This window comes from Galeopterus variegatus, unplaced genomic scaffold, assembly GCF_000696425.1.
Source record: "Galeopterus variegatus unplaced genomic scaffold, G_variegatus-3.0.2 Scaffold2374, whole genome shotgun sequence".
Classification (NCBI taxonomy): Eukaryota; Metazoa; Chordata; class Mammalia; order Dermoptera; family Cynocephalidae; genus Galeopterus; species Galeopterus variegatus.
In genome coordinates, this window is record NW_007728485.1 from 210,181 (window position 1) to 234,463 (window position 24,283).

A 24,283-nucleotide genomic window follows, 5' to 3' on the forward strand; every position below is an offset into this window, starting at 1 on the left:
TCCATACCCACAGTCTTAACCACAGGGAGCTGACCTGGAGCTGCTCTCTGTATGGAAATCACCTTAGTCCGACATTTCTGACAAAACTCCATGATGCTTTTGGGGAGAGAGGGGATGAGGGATTACAGGACAGAGGAAAGAGGAATATAAATTTGAAGAAAACAGATGTCTACACAACCAGCTTGCATACAGCTTTAATTTTACCAAGTACATTCCCACCTATTATGTCATCCAATACAGCAAAACTTAGCAATGTATCAAAGTTCTTATTAGCCCTTGAGAAAACTTGAAGAGCATTTCAGAGACCTGTTCAGAATAAGGAGCAAGTTAATAGGAAGCCAGGACCAGCATCTGTGTTGAGACAGTCTTGCACTTTTCTACACAAACTCCTATTGTTTTCTTTCCTGAAGAAGCCATCTCCACCTTCACAGTGTAAGATCGAGGTGCCCAAAATGCTGCTCTCTTTGCAGGAGAAGCCATCTCCGACTGCCCTGTAGGAGGGAGCTGCATGCTCAATAGCAATGCTCTCCTGGGTGAGGTGAATGGCTGGCCACATGCCTGGAGGTGCCACCCAGCTTGGAGCAGAGTTGAAGGTAACCAGCGTGGAAGACATTTCTGACAAAACTCCATGATGCTTTTGGGGAGAGAGGGGATGAGGGATTACAGGACAGAGGAAAGAGGAATATAAATTTGAAGAAAACAGATGTCTACACAACCAGCTTGCATACAGCTTTAATTTTACCAAGTACATTCCCACCTATTATCCCATCCCATACAGCAAAACTTAGCAATGTATCAAAGTTCTTATTAGCCCTTGAGAAAACTTGAAGAGCATTTCAGAGACCTGTTCAGAATAAGGAGCAAGTTAATAGGAAGCCAGGACCAGCATCTGTGTTGAGACAGTCTTGCACTTTTCTACACAAACTCCTATTGTTTTCTTTCCTGAAGAAGCCATCTCCACCTTCACAGTGTAAGATCGAGGTGCCCAAGATGCTGCTCTCTTTGCAGGAGAAGCCATCTCCGACTGCCCTGTAGGAGGGAGCTGCATGCTCAATAGCAATGCTCTCCTGGGTGAGGTGAATGGCTGGCCACATGCCTGGAGGTGCCACCCAGCTTGGAGCAGAGTTGAAGGTAACCAGCGTGGAACCTTGGCAAAAGCGATGCAGACAGGCTTTGTGATTGCTGTTGAATAATGTTACTGTCACATAGAAAGATGAATTGCCAAACCATACCATTCTCATCAGTCAAATGTTTGTGGCCTCCAAAAACAAAAAGTCCTGTGCCCATGCCATCCCTCATGCACTTGGATTTTGCCTTTAGGGGGGTAAAAAGGAGAGCTTTGCATGGAGGCTGTAAAGCCCATGTGATTTAGTGGTCACATCCGCAGCTCTAACTATAGGGGAAGGAGCAGGGGAAGTAAGGTGCTGGCTGTGGATCATGCTTGAGAAATGAGGCACAGACGTCCAGGCATCAAAGAGCAAGAGCTCTGGATTTAAACAGCTGAACCTACACCCTCATCCCAGGGGACTGTCCTGTGCTCAAGCCTTTCTCCTCCAAGGCTCTTCCTTCCTCTAGAGAGTTGTGACAAGGCTTAAAGGAGATAATTCACACACAAAAAGCATTATTTGGGCTTAAACCATTAGCATATGCTCATTCTTACTAGAGCCTGTTCCCCCAAATTATATGTTTGGTAAGTGTTTGAGTAGAGCCAACACCAGTGCAGGTGCATATGGAATTTAAAACTACCAAAACATTTTTAATATAATTGATACGCTAAGAGAGGAGAGAAAATGGAATCATATAAAATGTTCAATTAAAATCAAGGGCCGGCCCGGTGGCGCACTGGAGAGTGCTCCGCTTGGGAGTGCGGCGGCGCTCCCGCCGAGGGTTCAGATCCCATGTGGAGACTGGTTCCCGCTCACTGGCTGAGCGCGGTACGGGCGCGACACCGAGGGTTGCGATCCTGTTACCGGTCAGTAAAAAAGACAAAAAAGGAAAAAAAAAAATCAAAAAAAGCAGAAAAGGGGTGTAAGACAGAAAAAAGAAAAAAAAAAAAACACAAAGGCAACGAATAGAAAACAGTTAAAAATGTAGTAAATATCAATCCAACAACATCAATAATCATCTTAAATGTGAATGTTCTAAATACACCAATTAGAAGATGAAAGTAAAGAAAACAAGATCCAAATATATATTGTGTACAAGAAGCCCACCTTAAAGTACCTTAAATATAAAGACACAGATAGATTAAAAGCAGAGAGATTGAGACAAACATGCCATGATAACACCAATCAGAAGAAAGGGGAGTAGATGATTCAATTTCAGGCAAAGCAGACTTCAGAGCAAAGAAAATTGTCAGGAATAAAGAGGTGCATTACATAATGATAAAGGATCAGTTCTCTAAAAGGACACAACAATCCTTAATGAGTATGTGCGTAACGACAGAGCATTGAAATATATGAGGCAAAAACTGATAGAACTGGAAGGAGAAATAACTAAATCTACTATTATAGGTCAGAGATTTCAATACCCCTCTATCAGTAATTGACAGATTCAGCAGGCAGAAAATCAGTGAGGATACAGTTGAGTTGCACAGCACCATCAATCAACTGGATCTAATTGATATTTACAGAATACTCTATCCAATAACAGCAAAATATATGTTCTCCTCAAGCCCACATGGGACATTCACCAAGACAGACCACCTTCTGGATGGTAAAATACACATTTACCAATTTAAAAGAATAGACACCATGCAAAGTATGGTCTCAGACCACAGTGGGGTTAGACTAGAAATCAATAACAGAAAGATAGCTTTAAAAAACCCCAAGTTTGGAAATTAAACAACACATAATCAGAGAAGTCACAAGAGAAATTTTAAAATAGTTTAAACTAAATGAAAATGAAAATACAACCTGTCAAAATTTGTGAGATGCAGTAGAAGAAAAATTATAACCCTGAATGCTGCATATATTAGAATAGAAGAAAGATCTAAAATCAGTAACTGAACCTTTCATTTAGGAAACTATAAAAGTAAGAGCAAATTATATCCAAAGTGAGTGAAAGAAAAGAAATAAAAATCAGAACAGGAATAACTGAAATTGAAAACATAAAAAGAATGAAGAAAATCAATGAAAATAAAACCCTTCTAGCCATGCTAACCACGAAAATAATGAGAAAACATAAACTAACAGTATCCCAAATAAAAGAGAGGCCATCACTACTGACCTGATGGGCATTACAGGAATAACCAAAATATTATGAATGACTATATATCCACAAATTTGATAATCTAAATGAAATAAGTACTGTTTTATGAGACTTTTAAGTAATATATACTGTGCACATGTGTAGACTTGGTCTCAAAGTAAACTGTATTACCTACTCTGGGTTGTAGCCAAAACACAAACACAGAACACTGTCCTACAGATGTCATCTGTTAGATATTATCATCACCACCACCACCCCCATTTTACAGTAACTAATGGTAATTACACAGTTAAGACACAAATCTAACTATAAATCGACTTTAGGGACAAACCCTAGCACCATGTTTTCCCCCAGGGTAATAATTAAGTTTGTCCATGTAGAAACTACTCCTATGTCCTATGCTTCCAGTTTTTAGTACACTGAAGCTGAGGAAAGGAGGGAACCAATCCTCTGCTAGATTTTTCTGGAAAGGATTTTGAAACAAATTTTAATTGAAAGCCAATTTAGAGAAAAGTGATAGTCTCTTCAACTGGGGAGGCCAGATAACCTCATTTAAAACCGGAAAAGTTATTTGTCAAGCATATCAGTAAGTATAAACAAATAACAGAACTAAGTAAGTCAAACTGGGATGATCCCTTTCTGAAATATATAATATTTTAAAGCACACTTTTATTTTCAAACATATAGCAGAACTTAAGTAATAGTGTTGCCAAATATAGGAACTATACTGGACTGGTAAAAATTTGTATTTTCTGTAAGTTATGTATAAACTGATGGTAATGACATAATCTCTTTCATTCTTTATGCAGTTTATACTTTCGCACTTCCTTTCACTAATAAACATACAAATTATAGGGGCATGATTTAGAATTTTATGGAACAATCCTCATAATACTATTTTTGTATAGCAGTTTATTTAATGTTATAGTATACATTGTCCATCACACTGCTCTGGCTGCAGTGAATTCTCTCTTGCTACCTACTAATTCAGCACAGTTTTTTAAAATCTACTTTGGAAGTGATCAAGCTTTTTAGTTTTAGGGGGATTGAGTAGAGAGGGTGTTACTAATAGATTCAAAGAATAGATCATTGATTTTCAGAAAGAGGAGAGAAAGACATTCTCTTCCCCTTCTCCTACAAGTTATATCAGCATTCCAGGGTGTGGGGAGACTTATAGTTTATAAAATCAAATTTAGTATTGTAATGTTGAAGAAAAAGACTTAACTTTTCTTAATATAGGAAATAAAGTTGGAAGGAACTCCTTGACTGGGAGGAATACAAAGAAGAGCAAGAAAGCATTCAGAGCAAGGCCTATCATCAATGAGGTGTACGAAAGGTTGGGTAGCCACAGGAAATGTTCATTGTGGATATGATACCACTTATACAGCTGTTTCTATTGGATATCCAGGACAATTATAGTGTTTTAAGGTTGATATTCTTTTAAAGTTTGATTTTGTATAAAAGGCTTTTTGGCCCTGAAAGCTTACTTCTTTACATCTTCCATTTTGTCCATCCCATGAGTTAGAGTTCATCTTGACTCCGCAGGCTAGAATCAGAGGATTATGAAATTAAGATCATTTAGATTTGACCAAGGGTATCATTAAATGGTGTCAGGTTTTAGGCGGCAGATCACTGTATAAAAAGAAAATGAAGATTTCACTTACTGGGGCTCAGGTATATAGCTGGATGCCTGTATTGCCCTGTCACCCAGCTGGCACTAAAAATATTATTCATCATTCTGCAAAAGGGACCAGATGCTTCTATCATCAGTACTTGTTTTTCTGTTTTCTCCTTTGAGGTAGCTAAAAATGGCAGCCAAAAATTTTTTTTGAGGCTTTTATCAAGTATATATTCACGTTATGATGCAGAAGACAGGGTCAGTTTCTTCAGTTGCATTATCTGAAAGTGTTGGGTAGTGACAGCATGCCAAACACTGTTAAACTCATGCCCTTAAAAACAGTGGAGTGTTCTGCTAAGTACAAGCCTCTGCAGCTTTAAAGTTGGACATTATTGGAATATTGAAAGGAATCTTCAAAGGCCATGAAGGCTTAATATTAAACAGCCCTTTTAATTACAAGAGAAAAAAAGTGGAGAAATTTGTGAAAACTTGCATTCCAAGTGCTGCCACAACTTTGAGAGGAAATTGAGGCACTCCAGAATTTCTTCATCTACTTCTGCAGTCCTAACTCTGAATTAATGACTGAGTATATCAAACTTCAGGATTTAAAAACATCAGCTCCTTCTTCGTTATTAGTTGAGATGAAGAAAACTGTGCTTTGCTTACATTCAAAATAAGGCTTTCAAAACTGGATGTGCTACTTTCATGAGCCTAATACTTGACCACCAGAGACAACATTTTTGAAGTTGTATCAAATGAACTGAGTTGGGGGAATTTTTATAGGAGTATATGTTGATGGTGCTACAGCAATGCCTTGTTTTGTGCAAAAACTGAAGTTGACATTCGAGATGTGCCACAGCAGTCACCATCAAGCATGACCTTCCATCAATAATCTATTGGAAATCTTCAGCTTTGCTGTTAGCATAGACCATTGTGAAAAATAGTACATTCCATCCCAATTTGCCTTGCTTTTTGAAGACCTGAATGCTGTTCAGTGTTTACTGTTACATACTGAAGTTCCTTGGGTGTCAAAGAGAATTGTATTCAGCCCATTATGAAATACTTCAAGCAAAACTTGCCAAAAATACAGTCATAAAAGTACAACGTATATATAAGTATATATGAGCAAATTCATGCTAAAAATTTATAATTTTCTTGGCCAGTCTTTGAAGGACGAGATTCATGAAGGTTATTTCAAAGAAAAAAGTGAAACATTTAGAACTAATTTTGGGTGATGTGTCCCTGACCTGTGGTAGTGTTTGGGAGGAATATGTTTCACACTAATGTTCATTCCTCACTGGAAGAGCTTTGGGCCAGCCTGTGGCTCACTCGGGAGAGTGCGGTGCTGATAACACCAAGGCCCCGGGTTCGGATCCCATATAGGGATGGCCGGTTTGCTCACTGGATGAGCGTGGTGCTGACAACACCAAGTCAAGGGTTAAGATCCCCTTACCAGTCATCTTTATTCCATTTGTTCCATTTTCTTCTTACATGTTAAAAGCTTTTTTCCTCCTTTGGTATATCTAGCTGTGGGAGAAAACAGTGCAAGAATGTTGTTGAAAGATACTTGTGTTTTGTTGCATCTTTTACACCACCCAGGAAAGAAAAGTTCAGACTTAAGAGTAGCATTGTTATCATATCATCTGAATAAATTTCTTCCTTCTAAAATTACCATTGCTTTGATTAATTTTAGTCATGATACTTAATTTTTAAATTTTAAATAACACTGAATGAGGGAGAATTTGAGATTTTGAGGTATATGAAAAGTAAGGGTATGGGTTACAAAAACATTAGGAAAAACTAGTATATCCATATGCACCAGATGTTCACTGTTTATTGAATGTCTTCCCTACTAGGTTCAGCTGTTGACTGTTGTATCGCAAGTCAGACTATTTAAACTTGCTTCTCTCTATTCCTGTAGCTATAGTCTGGACCTCATCTTCACATAGATTTGCTACACATCTGAAATCCTCAAGTCCAATTGCACTATGACCTTAGCTCTTAGCTTCATAGTGCACTTAAACACACTCCTATTATATCTGCCCTTCAGCTTTATGGAGCCACTATTACACTGACTCCGTATTTTTTCCTTCCCAACTTATCAGACACTTGCTAGCCTTACTATCTTACTGAGCTTGGACCCCATGATTAGTCTTGGCATGAAGACCTGATGCATGTTGTGGTCTAGACCAGAATTTCTCAACCTCAGCTCTATTGACATTTTGCATGAGGTAATTCTTTGTTGCGGGGAGCTGCCCTGTGCATTGTAGGATGCTTAGTAGCATCCCTGGACTCTATCCACTAGATTCAGGTAGCAGTCTTCCACCAGTTGTGACAACCACAAATGTCTCAAGACAGTGCTAAGTGTCCTCTGGGGGACATTGAGAACTACTGGTATAGATTCAGGGAAAATAGTCATATCTACATTACCAGCCTCATTTAGGCTCTATAGCCAGTGCCTGGCCCAGGTGTTCAAAAATGTTCAGTGGAAAAGAGCCTCACCTAGCTGGAACCTTATTAAAAGTAGCCTTAGGGCCAGCCTGTGGTTCACTCGGGAGAGTGTGGTGCTGATAACACCAAGGCCACGGGTTCGGATCCCATATAGGGATGGCCGGTTTGCTCACTGGATGAGCGTGGTGCTGACAACACCAAGCCAAGGGTTAAGATCCCCTTACCGGTCATCTTTAAAAAAAAAAAAAGTAGCCTTAGCATCAGTGGATTAATAGATATGACACCCACTTCTCCCAGCTCTTGGAGTGGGGGTGGTACGGTCAACAAAGCGCACCGGCCATCCCCATATAGGATCCGAACCCACGGCCTTGGTGCTACCAGTGCCGCACTCTCCCGAGTGAGCCACGGGGCCGGCCCGGACACTGAATCTTTATTAGGAGACAGCCATTAAAAAAAAAAAAAAAAAAAAAGTGTGTGATCTTTTTGTAAGATTTGTTCAAGGACTGACTTAATACCACATCCCCACCTCTCACTAAAAGGAATGGGGCAGCACCTATAATTGCTCACATGTTTCCTGTCTCCAACCTTTTTGAGCTTAATTCTTTAGGTCTCAAACATTCAATAGTTTCTGTATACAGAACCCAATTCTAGACACTGAAGTGAAGGAGGTAGTGTAGGGAAGAGAGAGATGGATTGGAAGATATGTTCAACCACTTAATCATAAGGCCTTAAATAAGCACTCAGTCCCTCCCTTAGACCTCTTGTCCAGTGCCTCAGCTCTTGGCTTGCCTCACTTCTTACCTTGATTACTGCAGTAGCTTAACTCTTCTTGTTTCTAGTCTTGCTCCTCCACCATAGCCTCTATTATGACAACAAATGCCGTAGGCAGGAGAGAGATGAGATCAGAATCCTAAAGAGACGGCTTTAGGCTACAGGACAAAAATCCAGATACCTTAGCAGCAAATGCCTTCCTGACTAGGGCTCCTTGCCCACCTTGGGGTTTCACTTTCCCCTACCTTTCCCCTCAAAGCCCTCCCCCTCCCAAACCTCTGCACCCATGCTGATCACTCTGCCTGGAACCCTCTTTAACCACTTGCTCTTTACTATTCATCCTTCGAGGCTGGCCAAACCCTCCACTGAGTGCTGAGAATGCAACACTGAGCAGAAACAAACCAGTTCCTGTCCTCAGGGCACTCATATAAGAGAGCTGTGAGGGATTCAAATAACTACACATTGAGCTAAGGACCAGTACACACTACACAACCACTGTGAGAGCATGAAACAAAGGAACCAGGCCTAGACCTGAATAGAGGGCTTCCCTAAGAAGACAAGCTGAGCTGAGCTGAGACCCAAGGGAAGCTTACATTTAACTAAGAGAAGGAGGGTGGCTAACTATGAACTCCCGGCCAGCAGCGGTGGGCCCCAGCCAGAAAGGCATGGGCTGGCTAATGGATTTTGGACGTGACCGGGGCCATTGTGCAAACATTAAGCACCAGCACAAACTAGCAGCCAGCCTCGTCTTCCACTCCAGCACCAAGGCCCTCCCCGCTTCCCTTTGGGAGAAGCCTCCTGACTTAAAACAACTTTCCGGCTTCTGCATTACATCAACCTAATGGTCCCTCCCCCCGTACATTTCCCGCCCAACAGCTAATATAAACCCTTGCAAATCCATTGTTGCTGCTGCCCCCCATTTTCAGGACAACCTCGGGCTGCCCCTGCCCCTCTTTGGCTGCAGCCCGGCAGGTTCTTTTCCTTTAATAAAGCTTGAACGGTAACCGGCATCTCGGCTCACTTTTCTTTCACTGGCCTCTGGGTTCTCCCCCACAAGTCAGGCGGGGGCCTCCAGCAAGCAGACTTCTCACCTCTATGAGGCTGGAGAAAAGGCCTTCTGGGTGAGAAGAAAGAGGCCTGGGAGCCCAGCGCGTGCAGGCACTTCTTGTGGGAGGGGCGCGGCGGATTCTCACACTGGACCTGCAGCTGAAGGACGTCACTGCTGAAAGGGACCAAGCTCCCTGTGCTGACCGAGAGTCAGTGCACGGATTCCTTCCGGAGAGGTGAGGCCCCGGCCCGGGCCAGGCGCGTTTGCGCAGGCCGGCAGCTGCGGTGCCCCTGAGGGACGCAGGCGAGATGGTCCTCAACTCCAGATGGTTGCTGAGCTGGAAAGACGGCCGCGCCACCCGTGCCAGCCTCAAGCTAGGATCGGGACGACTGCTTAGGCTCGTGATCGTCCTTTGGTGGCAACTGTGGCCCGCCGGCATCCCCCCCAAGGAGGTGGACGGGCGGGGGGTTAAGGAAAACGAGGGAAAGCCCGAACCTGCAGGGTCTGGTCGTCGGGAAACTGCGCCATACATTCCAGTTCTCCCTTTCCTCTGGCTGGCATCGTCGTCTCGGTCCAGGTGGGCTTCAGGACAAAACTCGGATTTCCCCCCATGGACCCCGTGGGGGCGGGAGGGCTGCCACAATCGTCTCTTATAAAGAAATGTCTGGGCGCCGGTTGAAGCCGCGGAGGGCGGACGGCTCCTTCCGCGGTCTGGGTCTCGGCCTGGGCCTCGGTCTCGCGAGGCGTGGAAGCGGGCAGCCCCTGGGCGGGGCGAGGGAGGACGCGGGGAGGGGTCGGGCGGGGCTGGCCTCGCTGACCTCCGGCCTCGCTGACCTCCGGCCTCCGGAAAGGAGAGGAGGCGTGCGGGAGGTGTCGTCCCTGCGCGTGCGTGAGGCGTCTCGGGGGTGGGAGGGCAGGGGGCGGCTCTCTTCTAAACTGGACTCCCGGCAAGCTCTCAGGGATGCTGATTCCAAGGGGCTCCCTGAGCAAAGTTCAAGAAAAAAGCAGAATGAGGTTTCCCGGAAGAGAAAAAAATGTAACGGTGTGACTGAGTGCCGGTGTTAGCAGGACATGGAAGGGAGATTGGAAATCCTCCGAGTTTATAGTCCGACAGCCAGGGAATCCCTCACCAAGGGGTCTCAGTCCACACGAAGAGGCGGCTGTAGTCCTTCACCCTCCATTTGTGCGGAGGAGCCAGGGAGGCGCTGGCGTGACCGGGGTCGGGGGACAGCGAGCTGGTTATCGAGGTGGATGAAGGAAGGGGTCTTTCATGACCACTCGAGAAACAAAGCACGTGGGTAGGTTCAGTATTGGAAAAACGAAAGGGCAGCCAGTTGAGCGTGCCAAGGAAACACGTGATGTACAAGCCTGGGGCCCTAAGAGGACGTTCATCAGGCTGTGGAGGAGCACAGCCAGGACAGCACCTGCGGAGCCCCAAGGAGACTGCGGGGGAAGGCAGGGCAGTCTGCAGAGACCAGGAGAGCAAGTGGTCTGTAGGGATCCTGGCCTTCCCCGCACGCCTGTGGCAGTTTTGCCACTACCCCTTGCCTGACTTCTGCCTTCCCCCCCCCCATGCATTCTGGCATGCACAGCAAAGGTCTTTCCCCAAGCCTGTGAGGCCTTAAGTCATTGCCCCCACCTCCATCTCAGTGCTCTGTCCTCGGCTCCTCAGACACTCCAGCTCAGGGCCTTTGGGTTAACTATTCCCTCCGCCTGAAACTTTCTTCCTCCATATACCAACAGGGCTCTCTCCCACATCTCCGTGTATCTTTACTTCAGTCGTCCCCTTTAATCTCCTTTCACCCACCATAGGATGTAAACTGCAAAAAAAAAAAAAAAAAAAAAAAAAAAAAAAACCCAACCAAAAAATGGGTTAACTATTCCCTCCGCCTGAAACTTTCTTCCTCCATATACCAACAGGGCTCTCTCCCACATCTCCGTGTATCTTTACTTCAGTCGTCCCCTTTAATCTCCTTTCACCCACCATAGGATGTAAACTGCAAAAAAAAAAAAAAAAAAAAAAAAAGAAAGAAACCCAACCAAACAACGACAACAACCGGGGTCCCCGTCTGTCTTGTTCACAGCTGTATCCGCAGACCTAAAACAGCCTGGTACCTAAGAGGTGCTCGCTAAGTTCCACAGCATTTCCTCTGCCAGGCATTGTTCTGGTCGTTTTACCCATTTACTCCTTTATTCTCCACACCACCATGTGAGGTAGGTATCAATATTATTTCCAATCTCATTTCACAGATGAGAAACTAAGATTAATACATGTTACAAATAGAAAAGTAAATACTCCTGTATAATACCCCATTTATTTTGCATAGATCTTAGTGGCTGCTATCATCCTGATCTGTCCCCACCCCTTTAAAAAAACATATGAGTGGGATGCTGCCAGTACTGTCTCTTAATGTCAGGGATGTGTGAGAATGGGAGGCATTACATATTTACACGCCATGTGGTTGAGTGGAAAGGCGACAGGCAGCCAGGTATCCTTTTAACACTGCTTCCTGTCTAGGGGCACCTCCTTCAGGGCACACCTGGACCCCCAGGCCCATGGGTTTTTCTGTGGAGTGGTCAAGCTTTCGATTGGAGTCTCCAGAAGTCAGAACCCAGAGGTCTCTCCCTTCAGTCTTTCAGTTTTTGCAAGAACTCTCCATGCTCTTGCGTAGGCCGGAATGGGTTGGCCATGTAGCAACACACAGGCCAGTGTTTAGTTCTTCCATAGTTTTTCCACTCCATAACCCTCCCCTGCCTTAGGCCTGACTGTACTAAGTCCTTCTGGACTTGGAATGCCTCACTGAACACCATCAGAGTATAAATCTCTTGAGGGAAGAGTTGCCTTCTGGGCCTGGAGATCTGTTAAGGATTTGATAGTTCACCTGAGCATGGTTTTAAAGTTTATTTGAAAATATGTTTTTTTCTTACAGAGGTCAATTGTTCTGATTCAGCATTTCTCAAATATAAATTACAAGCTCAAAGTAAGAGAGAAAGATCTTTCAAGAACCAGAAGTCCAGGCCAAAATTTATAGCTGAAGAATTCAGGGAAGGAGTGGGACTGATAAGGTCAATTAAGTAGTGAGCTTTGTAATGCCAAAAAATGTAAGTGGGTTGCAAAGAAGGTATTTAAACAGATCAAAATGCCTTTGGTAATGTTTAACCTATTTTATTTTAGGCCTCATGAAAGCTCAGTTTTGCAAATCTAAAATAAATGAAGGTCCCCATTTCAAAAAATGAAATGTAACCAACAGAAGAAATAAGTCTATATTACCATAACAAATTATTTTTAGAAGGAATGCATTAATAATTCAGGAATATATTATTTCACAAAAATATTTTCTAAAAATATTTCAAAAAAATCAGCAAAGATACATTTTTTTTTTCTGCCTGATGAAGCAAAATGGTGTCAGTTTGGTCATGTTTTAGCAGATGATCAATACCATGATAGTTTAAAAAACAGGTCATTCCCTCCTCCAATTAGCAATTCAAGGGTTAGGGCCGGCCCGGTGGCGCACTGCTACAGTGCGCCGCTTGGGAGCGCGGCGGCGCTCCCGCCGAAGGTTCGGATCCCACATACAGACCGGCCGCTCACTGGCTGAGCGAGGTGCGGTCGCAACACCGAGGGTTGCGATCCCGTTGCCGGTCATGAAAAAAGACAAAAAGGAAAAAAAAAAAAAAGCAATTCAAGGGTTAGAACTTTAGTAAAAGAGGTTATAGCAAAAGGAAACAGACACATACATACTCAAACGCACTCTACAATCACGGTAACTTTCATATCTGACAATGGCTGGATTTTATCACAAGCAGATAATTTAATGATAGTGTTACTGGACTCAGGTCTGGCTGCCCACCCCTTTTCAAAGGAGAGAAAAAAAACTCAGAAGTCAAATGGTTGGTGTTAGAAAAGCAGATGTATTCAGCTGAAGGAGATGGTTGGCTATCCCATCTCAAAGATTTACATTTACTGAGGCGTTTTTAAAGGAAAGATTGAGGGAATGGAATGTAGGAGGTGAAAAGCAGATGAGAAGGAGATGTGATTATGAGGGGTCCGTGTCTGTGAGTCAGATACAAGGTCTTGCCAAGGCCTCGTCTGGTTTCTGTTCTCATCTTCGCTGTCATCTCAGGATCCTGCATGATTTTGATTTGCGCCAGTGTACTTGGCTGGTGCCCAAGGTCAGCTTCCAGTCATTTGGCCTTGATCATTTCTCAAAACTCTACAAGTCTCAAAGAAAGAACTGTTAGCTTTGCGAAGTACTAATTAGCTTCTCAGCCTTGTTTTCCTACTTAGCAAGCGAGGTAAGAAAGGTAGGGGATGGGAAGCAAGAGTGGAGGAAAAAAAAACTGTCCTTTTTAAAAATTTATTTATTGGGCCGGCCCGTGGCTCACTCGGGAGAGTGTGGTGCTGATGACACCAAGGCCGCGGGTTCGGATCCCGTATAGGGATGGCCGGTTAGCTCACTGGCTGAGCGTGGTGTTGATCCCCTTACTGGTCATCTTTTAAAAAATAAATAAATAAATAAATTTTTATTTATTTTTTTATTGGATCTTAACCCTTGACTTGGTGTTGTCAGCACCACGCTCACCCAGTGAGCGAACCGGCCATCCCTATACGGGATCCGAACCCGCGGCCTTGGTGTCATCAGCACCACACTCTCCCGAGTGAGCCACGGGCCTGTCCAAAACTGTCCTTTTTAAAATCATCCCCCACCTGCAGCCCAGGCAGCTTTAGGTCCCAATGTGGCTTCAGTCCTGCTCACTCCAACAATAGCTTTGTTATTTAAAAAAAAAAAAGAATGCTCAAACAAGGATATCTCCCTTCAATGTAAGAGACAAAGCAGCAGCTACAATTTTAAAATTTACTCCATAATGAAATCAACATTAACTCTGAAACTAAGACAGTGGGAAATCACACTGGTTTGCAAAATTTTTAATACCATATTTTTCAAGTTGCCCATCATTACTCTGTGTTCAACTCAAAATTAAGCCTTCGGAGGCACCAAGCGGAAAGTGCAGGGCTCACGCTATGAGAAGCCGTCAGGTGATCCTTATGGGAATGTGCCGTACACTTCTTTTCGCTTCTACATCACACTGTAACCATCCTATGAGGACCCTTTTTAAACACCTGGTAGTGTTGATTTCAGAATGAATTTGAACAGCGCTGCCAAATTATGTTGCCAGAGGGAGGGGACCATGATACGCGATTCCGCCCCGCCCTGTGAGCTACTAGGGCGCCGCCATCTTGAGCGGAAGTGAACCAGGGGGACGCCATTTTACTCCGGCGGCCGGGCATTTCCGGTTCCGGGGAGGGTTGCTCCTTCTTTTTCTCCTGAGGTCTGCGGTGTGTTCTCTTGTGCTGCTCGTCTCTCTGAGCTATCTGGTTCCATCCTCGTCGCAGGGGCGACACCCACGCCTGCCGCCGCCATGACTGAACAGATGACCCTCCGTGGCACCCTCAAGGGCCATAACGGCTGGGTAACCCAGATCGCTACCACCCCGCAGTTCCCGGACATGATACTGTCCGCTTCTCGAGGTACGGGCTAAAGTGCGGAGCAGGAGACGGGGCTGGGGGGCGGGAGGAACTGGGAATTTGTCGTGTCGCGTGGCTGGGCCGGTGGCTGGCGAGTTGGGGCGTGTAGACCCAAGCCTAGGCCTCAACCTGGGGGATCCCACTTTGCAGATGATGACGCCGAGACATAGAACAGGCTGTGGCTGCTAGGAGTTTTGGAGGGTTGTGAACTTTTTTTTTTTTTTTTTTTTATCTCTTGCCCACTCCCCCACTGGTGTGGCTAAGTGCGCGAAGGGGCCTGTGGGCCGGGCGGGGCGGTGATGATCCCAACATGCCATCTGAGTGTCCATGCTGAAACCCAGAGGCTGTTTCTGAGCTGCCGCCCGACCCCCAACTCGTTGGAGAGTGAGTGGGTTGCGCGGTGGGGTGGGGTTGTCGTCTCCTGACTTAAACCCGTCGGCCTGTTCTTTCTAGTTTCCTCTGTACTTGACTACGTTTTGAGGCTTCTTGTGTCTTCCGTTTGCTCCCACACTATTAAAAATTGACGCCGGGATCACTTCTGACACTGAATCGAAAAGCTTGTTTGACTGGGACATGTTTCAGTGAAAGCATCCAATCCTGTAGCCTGTAAAGTGACTTTCCCAGCATTAATTACCCCAGTTACTCATCCTGCACCCACGCTGCTGTGTTTTTGCATTAGACGTCAGATAAAACACAATATAGATGTTGAGTTAGTCTGAATCTCAGGAAAGGTTGTCCCTAATCTCTTGCACCTGAATTAACTTCTCATGGAACAGTTTAGCTCTCTACCTGCCTCTTTATTCTGGGGTAGTAAGTTATTCAACCGGGGCTAGTAACTGCTTTTATAGCCTGCAGTTCCCCTCCCCACTTATGTATCTTAATTTGTCATGTTGTTAACCCACCTGTAACCTTGGGACATCCTGAATTGCTTGGTAGATCAGCAAGTGTATTGCGGGCTTCCTCACTGGTTTTCCTTCTCTGTTTTTCCTTCTCTTAGATAAGACCATCATCATGTGGAAGCTGACCAGGGATGAGACCAACTACGGCATCCCGCAGCGTGCTCTGCGGGGTCATTCCCACTTTGTTAGTGACGTCGTCATCTCCTCAGATGGCCAGTTTGCCCTCTCAGGCTCCTGGGATGGGACCCTACGCCTCTGGGATCTCACAACGCAAGTAGCTGCTCACTTAGCTCTGGGGCCTTGGGTAAAATTTAGGCCAAAATGAGGTAGATGCAGTTGAGAGGTGGTTTCCCAGGTCAGTCAGGTCCATCTGGGAACAGTAAGGCCGATAGTTGCGTTGGTCAGCCTTCCTCCTGGCTATGATTTAGTTACTCAGAATTGCTGAGGTGTGGTCTGGTTGAACATTGTTGCCAGGTACAGCAGTTTGGAGTAGGTAACAGTTTGAACATGCTTTATCTTGAAAGCTCTGTTCTGAGTTGTCAGTGGTAGGTGTAATGGAGGATCCTGGTGATGACAGACGACATTGTCAGCCAATGCCCATGCGGAAGTGAGGACATGTCCTGCAATTCTGAAGGGATTCTCTGGCATATATTCAAGCCAAGGGCTTGCTGGAATCAGAGCCACATCCAGGGTTGTGAGTAATGTCGCCCACTGGGACAGGGACAAGGCCAGAAAAACAATCTGACTGTGGAAGGAAAATGTTTGCAAAGTCTGTCAAGAGAATAACCAAGTTCTCCCTCTCAGGGGCACCACCACTAGACGATTTGTAGGCCATACCAAGGATGTGCTGAGTGTGGCCTTCTCCTCTGACAACCGGCAGATTGTCTCTGGATCCCGAGATAAAACCATCAAGTTGTGGAATACTCTGGGTGTATGCAAATATACTGTCCAGGTAAAGTGAATGCATAGGCAGACAGTACATGTTAAAGATTCTCTCCCACTATTGTAACTTCGCCTTATGTGGTGAGTTTAAGTCCTTTCTGGAATGTAAAGTGATTTCTGTGGATCTTAAAAGTTCAGGTTCTGGGGATGCAAATGCCAGGGAGCCAACATCCATCCCACTAGGTGGGAGGGGTTGCAGTCTAGAGCTTCGTGGGACAGGGTTTTTTTCCTTTATTTCCTTTCCATTCTTTGTAGGATGAGAGCCACTCAGAGTGGGTGTCTTGTGTCCGCTTTTCACCCAACAGCAGCAACCCTATCATCGTCTCCTGTGGCTGGGACAAGCTGGTGAAGGTGAGTTTCAAGCCAGGGCACACAGGGCCTTTACAAGCCAAAATGTGCTCCCTGGTGGTCATAGGCTCCAACTTTGAAAGCTCTGAAGAGTCCCTCAGTTGACTTTTTTCCTTTTTTCTCATTAGAGGCCATTAGCTTTTGATTTTTGGTCTGAAGTACCTAACTGTACACAGCTTTTTGTACCTATTTTAATCTCAATTGGCCTTAAGTGACAAAGACAGTTCCTTATTTAACCTTTCTTTTTTGTTACTGATAGAATAAATGGCTTCCCCTGCCCAGGAATGCTTTTAAACAAGGTGCCATGCCTTTTTTTAGAAAGGGGATCTGAATCTTCCTGACTCTAGCTGGTGTGTGCTAGGTTCTTTTCATCTATGAACCTCACCTATCTGTAGGTATGGAATCTGGCTAACTGCAAGCTGAAGACCAATCACATTGGCCACACAGGCTATCTGAACACTGTGACTGTCTCTCCAGATGGATCCCTCTGTGCTTCTGGAGGCAAGGTATTTGGGGGCCAGCAGTCTCCTACTCAATAGAGTAGAGTACCATAGAAAGAATACTTAGCCAGTGTCTTTGACATAAAGTAAAAGACAGTTAAAAGGTTGACCAGGTTGATTTAGGATAATGAGGTAGCAATCCAAGAGTATGTTTCTTAAGATCACTTTCTGAAAGTGACATAGTTAAGGTATAATTAGGTGAAAAAGATTGTTTTCTGTGTTTTCAGAATCGACTGTAGTGATATATAAGTTATCAGAGGCAACAGGATCAGTGGGATATCCTGCATTAAAGGAAGGGGCATACAGAAATAAGTATTGATACTTAAGTCATTAGCTTTCAAAAAGCCCAGGGTACTGGGAGAAAGGTAAGAATCTTGAGATGGGTGGGACTGACATCCAGAAGAGGTCACATTGCCCTGACTCACCTTATTTGTCTGCCCAGGATGGCCAGGCCATGCTTTGGGATCTCAACGAAGGCAAGCACCTTTACACACTAGATGGTGGGGACATCATCAACGCCCTGTGTTTCAGCCCCAACCGCTACTGGCTGTGTGCTGCCACGGGCCCCAGCATCAAAATCTGGGTAAGTGTGAGCTATAGTTCAAACTGAGTACCTGGCTGTGCTGTGAGCCCTGCCACTGTTTTGACTACTGTATTGCCATCTGAGTCATTGCCAAGTCAGCTTCCTGAACAAATGGCTAACCATCAGGGTGTTGGTAGAGACCCAGGAAGGTTAAAATTTCCCAGGATTAGGACATGCAGTGGTGGGAGACATTTGTCTACTAAAGAGGGTGATAGTGTATAGCAGCTTGCTCAACCTCAGCATTTTGGTCTGGGTAATTCTTTGTTGTGCAGGGTTGTCCTGTGCATTATAGAATATTTAACAGCATCCTTGGTATCTACCCACAAGATGCCAGTAGCAAACCACACCCCTCACCCCAGGAGTGGCAACTAAAAATGCCTCTAGGCATTGCCACATGTACCCTAGGGGGCGCAATCATTCCCTATTGAGAATCAGGTTATAAAGGGGCTTTTGAGAGGGGACTTCTGTTTTGGGTGTCTGGTGTAAAAGTGTTACAGGTGTCTTTACCCTGGTTTTACCCTGTTACTCAGGATTTGGAGGGCAAGATCATCGTAGATGAACTGAAACAAGAAGTTATCAGTACCAGCAGCAAGGCAGAGCCACCCCAATGTACCTCTCTGGCCTGGTCTGCTGATGGCCAGGTAAGTGGATCTGTCCTCTAAGTTGACCTAGCTTTAAACTTTCTTTCCTCTCTTTGCTGTTAGTATGTCTAGTCTGTCAGGTACAAGACCAGTGTTGATTAGAATGGCCTAGTTAGCCATGCCAGTGAGTGCAGAGTACATATTCTTGCATTGCAGGGAAGATTGTGATCTGGAGGGCGATGGTAACTGCCTAGATTAACTTAACCAGTTATAAAATGTATGAATCCTTATCACCAGCTTTTTTCCCTAGAAATACATGATCTGGTGGTTAAGAGTGGGGTTTAAAGAACTGTTGTCTTTGCTGTGCTAGTGAGACTGCAGAGTTTGGTTTTGACATGACCTATCGTCATTTCTCCCTTGCAGACTCTCTTTGCTGGCTATACAGACAACCTGGTACGAGTGTGGCAGGTGACCATTGGCACCCGCTAGAAATTTATGGCAGAGCTTTAGAAATAAAAAAAAAACTGGCTTTCTAACTTTTAGAAAGTGTTTTTCATCTGATAAGCAAAAATGCTACAACCTGTGCTTACAAGTTAAGAAAGAAGTCTTCAGCTAAGGCATTGGTAAACTAGAAGCAGGGTAATGAAATATGTGGACCAACTAAACAAGGCTTTGGGGAGGAAGGGTAAGTATCAGTAAATGTAACATCAGATGTGATGTTTATGGGAAGTTAAATGCAAGTTTCCCCAACTTTCCCCATCAGTTAGGGCGTACCTTAAGCCTAGGGAAACTGTTCTTGAGGGAATGGGACTGATTATTCCAAAGTGGTTGCAATCAATTTAAGAACAGCAGATTCCTCAGGTCCAACTCCTAACACGTAAGAAAGAACTGAACAGAGATGAATTTTGCCATTCCTTCAAAAGGAAAAACAATTCAGAAAACTTCCTATGCCCTGGGCTTGCAAGCCAGGGATGTTGAGATTCTTGGGAAAACCTCAGTGGTTAGAAAGGAAGTGGCAAGTGATCCTCAAGAACTAGGTGCCAATAAACAAAGTGGAGTACTCAAATGGGGGAAGGATTTGTGTCCCAGTCACTGTTGAAACAGCATCCTTGCCTGATGAGAACACTGATTAGTGTGATAGGTGCAAAAGGAGGTGTCTTGAAGAGGTGCAATTAACCAGTTGGCTCATTTACTAGGACTGGCTTACTGTGGGGAAGAAGGAAATCAAATTTCTTCTGAGTTGCGTCCTCACTTTGTGCCCATCTGAAGGAATGGACTCCACAAAAGAAGCAAATAAACATTTTATTTCCACAACACAACCCACCATCCCTTTTCCCCAAGAACATGAATTCACCTCAGCCATCACAGCAGAGGACAAAAGGTGATAAGTGACAAGTCAAGGGGTTACTAGAAAAATAGATTATACCCAAGGTTCTCCCAGGGGCCCAAACCCCTGTCCCCAGGCACCCCATCAGGGCTTTTCAAATGGAACTAAAGGCATGGAGAGGCTGGAAACTGACAAAAGAAACTCCACTGAACAAAGGGGAAAGACCTGGAGGGAAGGTGGGAACAGATTTGCTTCTAGGTTGAGTGCTGGGAAAAGGAAGTGGGGAGAAAATAATTTATTGGGTGATGTAATGGTATGTAGTTTCAATCATGTTGACCATTCCAGATCTTTCACTGAAGCTAAATTCTGGCCGGTCTATGGAGGTAGAAAATTGGGGATGGAAGGAGAGTTTAGAATCCCTCCTTCCCCACAAGAGTAGACATTTATTACCCGCTCTACCCTTTTGCCCAGCCTGCTTCCCCCTAACAGCTTCCAAATCCCTTAGCTAAAATTTGCACTAGATAATGGAATTAGAATGAGGACACTGAGTCTTGCCAAACACTCCAGCCTCAGAATTGACATAAAGGTTGAAGAGCAGGGGTAGGGAAAAGGAAGTTAAGGTATGAAAATTAGTCTCCCCGAATCCCTTAGTCAGACCCCAGGGCAGACTGGGCCTAGGCAAACAGGGAAGATGAGGAAGCTGTTCTCATTATCAGGGACCCATGCAGACCTGTTGGACAGACATAGTAGATGACAGAAGGCCGAGCTGGAGGCCAGGAGGGTTCTTTAGGCTCCTAGAGGGAGAAGCAGGGGCCTGGGGTCAAGGGGGAGTGGGAAGCAACGCAGTAACAAACAGTGGGAGGGGCCTTTGAGCCCCCAAACTTATGGGCCATCCAAAACCACCCAACCCTCCATTGCTGACAAGAGGGGCCCCTGCAGGTGGTAGGCTGATCAAGGGCAGAGCTTGATACGGGTGCCCTTGGAGAGCACACGGAAGAAAGGGAAGACACGCTCGCCCAAGAAGGCAGCTGAGAAGGTGTGGACGTGGGCTAGAGTCTCTGCATTGTAGAAGCCCAAGCGCCCAGCCTCATAGTCCAGGTACACGCCAAAGCGCCGTGGTTTCTCACTTGGGCTCAGGAGTGTCTGCTCTGTTGAGCTCTGCGCTTGGTAGCGTTTGCCGTTGGTGCCCACACACCACACCTCCCGCTGGAGCAGGGGCTGTTGGGGCTGTTGGGGCAGGTGGAGTCTGCGACGGCGATGGTGGTGGCGGGAGGAGCTAGCATCACTGCTGCCCGCAGAGGACCCCCCAGAGCCCACCTTTTCCTTATGATGGGTTGATTCACGGGCAGCACCCACCGCCCAGCCCCGTCGCCCGCCCACCTCTACCTCCCAGTAGTGCCGGCCAGAGCGGAAGCCCTGGGCCCCCAGTACGCAGCAGTCGGCTGAGAAGCGCTTGGGATGGTCAGCAACCTCCTGCCGCCGCTCTGCCAGGCGGACCCCCCGGCGGTCAGGGGACAGCATCAGGGCTGGGTGAGCCGTGTCAGGGTCCAGCGTCAGGTCCACTTGGGAGGGGGGAGGACAAATATGCCAGGGCTGGAACAGCTGTCCCTCATCAGAAGCCAATTCCACAGCTTCAGCCTTTTCTCTATAACCCCTCCATCCAGCTCCCCACACCATCCTAGAGGCCAGGAGCAGGTTCCTGTGGGCTCCACCTCTTTCCCCACCCCCTTTCCCAGGGCACCTGACAGGTCTTCCTCTGGCCTTGGCTCTTCTTGCCACCCCACCCTCACAACATGCCCAAAGAAACTACTCTTGGCTTTAAATCTCAAAGTGGCATACCTGTTTTCTGCTCCATCTCAGAGCCCACCCCCATCCCGACCCAACTTCCCTCAGAACCCAATCTCAGGTCCATGAAGGGAAAGGCAAAGGAAGGTCGTACAGGTGACCTCCCTACCTCTCGCAGCCTGACAGAACATCCGGCTCATTTTTCTCACGATGGCATCTGTCAGGAAGTCATGGCTATGGGGTTGGCATGGGTCAGGGGACCAGACCTCTGGGGGCTGCAGCTGTACTTCTTCACACCTGGAGGAAGGGGACCGGGCAGGGGGTGGGACCATGATATTCCCAGAGGGAAGAGCAGAAGCTGAGGGGAAGGAGAGGAGGGTCCAGGAGGCAGAAACTCAGGTCCTGGGGAAGGAAGGAAAGGAGAGGGATACCCAAGAGAGGCAGGGATGGGGAATCAGATGCCAGTGGGTCACGAAGGGTAAAGAGTGGGAACACACCTATTGAAAGTCTCCTTGATGTCCTGGGAATAAAAGAAACAAAAAAAGGGAGAGGGAGAAAGAAACAAAAAGAAGGTCAGCTGCACAGGGACAGCTCCATTCCCCCAATCTCCAGCCAGAGAAAGGACTGAACTTGAACAGGAAGAGAGAAGCAGCACGCTCAAGGCCCTTAACAAACATGCATGCATCTCAAACACTATACCTAACTCATCCTGCATTAAGCCCAGTAATAAAATTTTCAGAATATGACTTGGTCATTTTTCAGGATGTCACTGTCAAAAATTCTTTCCTCAACTCATTTAAACCCCTCTTTCTGCAACTGAATTGTCTTTCTTTTCATTGGGTGTAATGGAAACACATGCTACATTCCTCACTAACTCTGTCTCCAACCTCAAAAAAATGTTTTTGATCTTCAGTTTAAATAATTGTAGGTTCCTTCCAGTGAGAAAAGAGGCAACTCTGGACAGGTGTTTGTTGTAAGCACCGTCTGACACAGCAAACAGGGTGCTGGGGAGTGGGGGGGAAAGGAGCTATGGACAGAAGGGGGACACCGCTCACCTGGAGTAGCCGCAGGCCCCCCTGCTGGCTCCGCTCCTGGGCCTCAGCCAGCAGGCGGCTCAGTTGGGCGGCCTGCTCTGCCAGGCGGCTGGCTGCTGCTCCTGCACGCCCCAGCTGGGCTTCATGCATCTCTCGAAGGCGCCGCTCCAGCCCTGCCTGCTCTTCAGCCAGAAACCGTGTCAGCCGCCCGAACTCTGAGGCCACAGCTGCCAGCTCTGACTTCATCTGGCTCTACAATGATGCAAAGGGGATGGTGGATACAAAGTCAACACAGAAGATAAACCAGTTTTTCCACTATTGCCTCTCAACTCAAGGCAAGGGAGCCCTGTATTCCCCAGGTCTAAGAAAGACCTGGGAGTGGAAAGAGGCCCCCATCTCCTTCCCCACCTCTTGGCCTCACCAGGCACCACCCCCATACTCCTGGCACACTGGTCCCAAACTCACCAAGCTCTGTTTGGAACACATCTCCTCCTAACTTGACTCACCATTCAGGTCTAAGCTTAAATATTCCAAGAGAAGCCTTCCTTCCCCTCCAGATCTAAATTAGGACCATCCTCATAAATATCACTATCTCTTCATAGCATATATAATATTTGAAATGCTATGTTTACAATGGAATATCTTTTAACATCCTTCTCTACTGCACCATAAGCTTCCACTGAAAGGAACTAGGTATATCTTTGTTTGCCACAGTGTCCTCAGACCCTGGCATAGCACCAACCAGAGTAAGCCCTTGGTAAGAATTTTTTTTGAAATGAACAAATAAAAGAATTCAGGAATCAAGACATGAAATTAGGGTCCTGACTGTACTACTAGTCACAGTGACATTAGAAGAGTTACCCAAACCCTCTAGATCAGGAGCTGTCAAATTTTTCTGTAAAGGTCCATATAGTTAGTATTTTCTGCACTGTAGTCCAAGAGGCAAGATTAAGAATATTATGTAGATACTTAATATCCTGTAACAACAGAAAAAAACTCCTGCCCAGTCCCATCCCATTTGCTCAGGCTGGGCCACCCTGGGTGGCAGGGTGGTAGGCATGCTTTTCACCCAGTTACCGTCAGCTGAAGACATTCTCCAGACAAAGAGTAACTGGCCAGAGTGGGGAGGGAGGTCCTGGCTGGCCAGGTGGGAGAAGGAAGCAGCCACCACAGTCAGTTTCACTCTCTGCCACAGTGACACTGAGATCCTGGCACACCTTCTCTGCACCCCAGAGAGAGCCCAAAAGGATCAACTTGGGCAGCTGGCCAGAGGCAGGATAACTATCCAACTCCCAGACTCAGATTCCCCCACTCAATGCCTCGCAGTTACATTAAGACACGTAGGCTGCGATGATCATGGACCCTGGGAAGTTGCAAGGCCCAGCCACTGGCCGGGTAGGGAGGCGGGAAAGGGAGAGAGAGGATGTCCTGGCTTGGTCTCTGAAGTTTACAGTGGGGCTGGGCTAGCCTTACAAAAACAGGCAGGGGGGGGCCGGCCCGGTGGCGCACTGGATAGTGCGCCGCTTGGGAAGCGCGGCGGCGCTCCTGTCGGAGGGTTCGGATCCCACATACAGACCGGCTCCCGCTCACTGGCTGAGCGAGGCGCGGGAGCAACGCCGAGGCTTGCCATCCCCATGCCCGCCCCCCCCCTCGCAAGGG

The 24,283-nt window shown here is 46.2% G+C and overlaps 2 protein-coding genes across 4 annotated transcripts in view; one reads left to right on the forward strand and one right to left on the reverse strand.

The window, feature by feature from the left end:
• The first annotated feature begins 14,389 nt into the window (after positions 1 to 14,389).
• On the forward strand, positions 14,390 to 19,020 carry GNB2L1 (guanine nucleotide binding protein (G protein), beta polypeptide 2-like 1). The gene is made up of 8 exons (XM_008581510.1): positions 14,390 to 14,628; positions 15,623 to 15,794; positions 16,329 to 16,476; positions 16,722 to 16,817; positions 17,210 to 17,320; positions 17,757 to 17,897; positions 18,428 to 18,538; positions 18,902 to 19,020. The coding sequence occupies exons 1-8, from the start codon at positions 14,520 to 14,522 to the stop codon at positions 18,965 to 18,967; spliced, it is 954 nt and encodes a 317-aa protein (XP_008579732.1). The 5' UTR covers positions 14,390 to 14,519; the 3' UTR covers positions 18,968 to 19,020.
• A 743-nt stretch (positions 19,021 to 19,763) lies between these two features.
• Positions 19,764 to 24,283, reverse strand: part of TRIM41 (tripartite motif containing 41) — an 8,067-nt gene continuing 3,547 nt past the window's right edge. The window contains exons 3-8 of one of the 3 annotated variants that reach the window (XM_008581514.1): positions 22,646 to 22,876; positions 22,088 to 22,110; positions 21,760 to 21,887; positions 21,192 to 21,367; positions 20,536 to 20,599; positions 19,764 to 20,180 (exon numbers count right to left, since the gene is read on the reverse strand). In XM_008581514.1, coding sequence (XP_008579736.1) covers positions 20,101 to 20,180; positions 20,536 to 20,599; positions 21,192 to 21,367; positions 21,760 to 21,887; positions 22,088 to 22,110; positions 22,646 to 22,876 — 702 coding nt within the window. In that variant the 3' untranslated portion in view covers positions 19,764 to 20,100. Of the gene's footprint in view, positions 20,181 to 20,507; positions 21,368 to 21,759; positions 21,888 to 22,087; positions 22,111 to 22,645; positions 22,877 to 24,283 lie in introns of those variants that run through there. The other 2 variants (XM_008581513.1, XM_008581512.1) reach the window with 2 other exon arrangements.